Source organism: Silurus aristotelis (genome assembly GCF_946808225.1).
Source record: "Silurus aristotelis genome assembly, chromosome: 27".
Classification (NCBI taxonomy): Eukaryota; Metazoa; Chordata; class Actinopteri; order Siluriformes; family Siluridae; genus Silurus; species Silurus aristotelis.
In genome coordinates this window covers 14,783,278-14,786,309 of record NC_139600.1, presented here as the reverse complement: position 1 = coordinate 14,786,309, position 3,032 = coordinate 14,783,278, and the positions used below count along the sequence as shown (strand labels likewise).

The 3,032-nt window shown below is 48.3% G+C and overlaps 1 protein-coding gene across 3 annotated transcripts in view; it reads right to left on the bottom strand.

Moving 5' to 3' along the window:
- glrba (glycine receptor, beta a) overlaps positions 1 to 970 on the bottom strand; it is a 28,182-nt gene extending 27,212 nt beyond the window's left edge. The window contains exon 1 of one of the 3 annotated variants that reach the window (XM_083532912.1): positions 706 to 970. In XM_083532912.1, the coding sequence (XP_083389038.1) occupies positions 706 to 710 (5 nt within the window). In that variant the 5' untranslated portion in view covers positions 711 to 970. The remainder of the gene's footprint in view (positions 1 to 705) is intronic. The other 2 variants (XM_083532910.1, XM_083532911.1) reach the window with 2 other exon arrangements.
- Positions 971 to 3,032: the final 2,062 nt, after the last annotated feature.

Genomic DNA, 3,032 nt, shown 5'->3' with positions numbered 1-3,032 from the left:
CAGGGGCCCAAGAGTGGCAGCCCCCAACCCAAACCTTTCAATCAGTAACCCAGAGCCTTAACCACTGAGCTACCAATTCACCCCATCGCTTATTTGATTTAGTGGTTAAAGCATTCAATCCAAAGGTTGTGAATTAAGTCACACCAAGCTGCCACTCCTGGGCCCCTGAGCAAGGCCCTTATAGTTACTCAGTAGTATAAAGGAGATAAAAGTCACTTTGGACAAAGGCGTCTGTTAAATGCAATAACTGTAAGTTATTACACGTCTTTGTGATGCTGCATACAGGAGCAGAGTGAAGCAGCCGCAGTGTGAGGGTGATGACGGGAGCTCGAGCCAGAGAGGCAGAACGGGTCTTTGGCGCGCGCAGGAGGCTGCGGCTGCTGTAACTGAGCGCAAACCAAACTCACGCGCACATGAAAATCCGCACACGGAATCATTTCCCGGATTGAGTTTAAGTTGGATTTCAGGACTTGGAAGTTGCAGTGACATGCGCACTAAAAGCCCCTGCACTACTTAAACCTGCCCTTGACGGTGAGCCTCACCGGCCGTGTCCCAAACCGCACTGTGCGAGCAGTACCGGGACATTACACCGGCATTCGCGTGCATGCATTAAAATAAAGCCCCGGGACACACGCACTGTTCCGGCTTCGTGCTGATCAGACTGCGGTGCGGTGTGTGCGGTTTGGGACGGAGCTCCGCTCTTACCTCATGAAGTCCGGTCAAGAAATATGTGCGTATGTGTGTGTGTGTGTGTGTGTGTGTGTGTGTGTGTGTGTGCAAATCCTCGCTCACTCGCACGAGCGTGTCCGGTTAGAGCACACTGTAGCTGTCATAGTCCATCTCTGTCCCGTCTCAGTGTGCGTGTGTCTGTGTGCGGAAGAGAGAGAGTCGCGCATACACATGCAAAGAGATGAGTGTGTTTGTGTGTGTGTGTGTGTGTGTGTGTGTGTGTGTGTGTGTCCGGTTGAAAGAAGACAGTAACGGGACGTATGGAAGCCGCATGCACAGCAGTACCGCACGCGCATTACGAGGTGCAGTGTACCGGCCGGCGCGTGTGAACGCTATTACACTCTAATACACCCCCCCCACACACACACACACACCCAAAACACACACACTACCACCACCACCTCCTTACACACACCCATACGCACACAAACACAATACACCAGAGCCACCGGCAACAAGGTAACACAGCACGCGAATACTGAATTATTGTGCAAGTAAGTAAGTTTTTTTTAATAACAAATGATGCAGGTTCTGTCCTGAGAGAGAGAGAGAGAGAGAGAGAGAGAGAGAGAGAGAGAGAGAGAGCGAGACAGTGAGAGACAGACAGACAGACAGAGGTGTGAGAAAGACAGACAGACAGAGGGCGAGACAGAGACAGATAGACACACAGTGAGAGACAGAGAGAGACATAGAAAAAGAGAGCGAGGGGGGAGAGAGAAAGGGACAGACAGACAGAGAGAGAATGAGACAGAAAGACAGACAGACAGACAGAGGTGTGAGAGAGACAAATAGAGGGTGAGGCAGAGACAGAAAGACAGACAGTGAAAGACAAAGACAGAGACATAGAAAAAGAGAGAGAGGGGGAGAAAGAAAGGGACAGACAGACAGAGAGAGAATGAGACAGAAAGACAGACAGACAGAGGTGTGAGAGAGACAAATAGAGGGTGAGGCAGAGACAGAAAGACAGACAGTGTGTGTGAGAGAGAGAGAGAGAGAGAGAGAGAGAGAGAGAGAGAGAGAGAGAGAATTAGGCAGAATGACAGACAGTGAGAGACAGACATAGGTGTGAGAGAGACAGACAGACAGGTGTGAGAGAGACAGAAAGACATACAGTGTGAGAGAGAGAGAGAGAGAGAGAGAGAGAGAGAGAGAGAGAGAGAGAGAGAGAGAGAGAAAGAGAGAGACACAAACAGATAGAGTCCTCAGTCCCCTCAGTGAAGTGTATATTAGGGCACATGCTCAGGTTTATAGCAGGTCTCTGAGGGGACAAAATGTTCCTATAATGAGAGGAACCCATTTTGAATTGGATGAGTGAGGACACTTTAAAGACAAAACCCTGAACACAAAACTCCCCCAATGCCCCCTCAGATAGGCAGAATTCTGCAGTAATTATTTGAGAGACAAATGTTTTCTTGGTCCATGACTTTTCCCATCACTAACCAGCCTCTGACTTTTGACTACACTGCTGTGAGGAAGAACTGAATCGGAACCAATCAGCACCTCAAAGAGGCTCCTTGGGTTGAGCATAACACACATTTACAGCATCTCTGTTCCTGGGTGAGCGTGGGGTACATATGGCTTCACTCCTGGGGCACTAGCCACTAGCCACTAGCAGGATTTCGTCTATCTTTACTTCTAAAGAGCTGGTGGTGTTGTGGGAGAATAAAGCCATCCATCCATCCATCCATCCATCCATCCATCCATCCATCCATCCATCCAATAATTAATCTACCTATTTATCTAAGTGTAATTTATTACCATTCCCTGAGGTGATTCTATACGGGGTACCTTTCAGGGGGTGGACCATAATATGACCATAACCACCAGTCCTTCAGCAGTGTTATGCACAAGACTGCCCACGAAGAAACCATTTTGAACAGTTTTCTGTAAACTGCAGCAGAATTGAGGAAAAAGTGACTCTCTAAGGTGAACAAATTCCACAAGGTAATGCTGTCAAGATAAAATGCAGGTCCGCAAGTGATGTTTGTTCTAGAGCAGGCCTTGATTCATCCAGGTGAATGCTGAGCAGTCCAACTGCCTCAGGGTAGAACACGCTCTGGGGTCTGGTGGTGATGGCATGGATGCTCAGGTACTTTCCAACAGATGGCAGAAGGGTAAAGGATTACAATCCTGGAGACCTTGTGAATGCAGTGCTTGTGGTCTGTCACTGGTGGGTAGAAACATACAGATGTCCTCACAATCCACCACTTCAGAATCAAAAACACCAGAACTGACAGGACACTCTGTTGTCCATCTGTAGGTTTTGATGATGGAAGTTGTTCTCATTTTTCACAGTAGCTGAA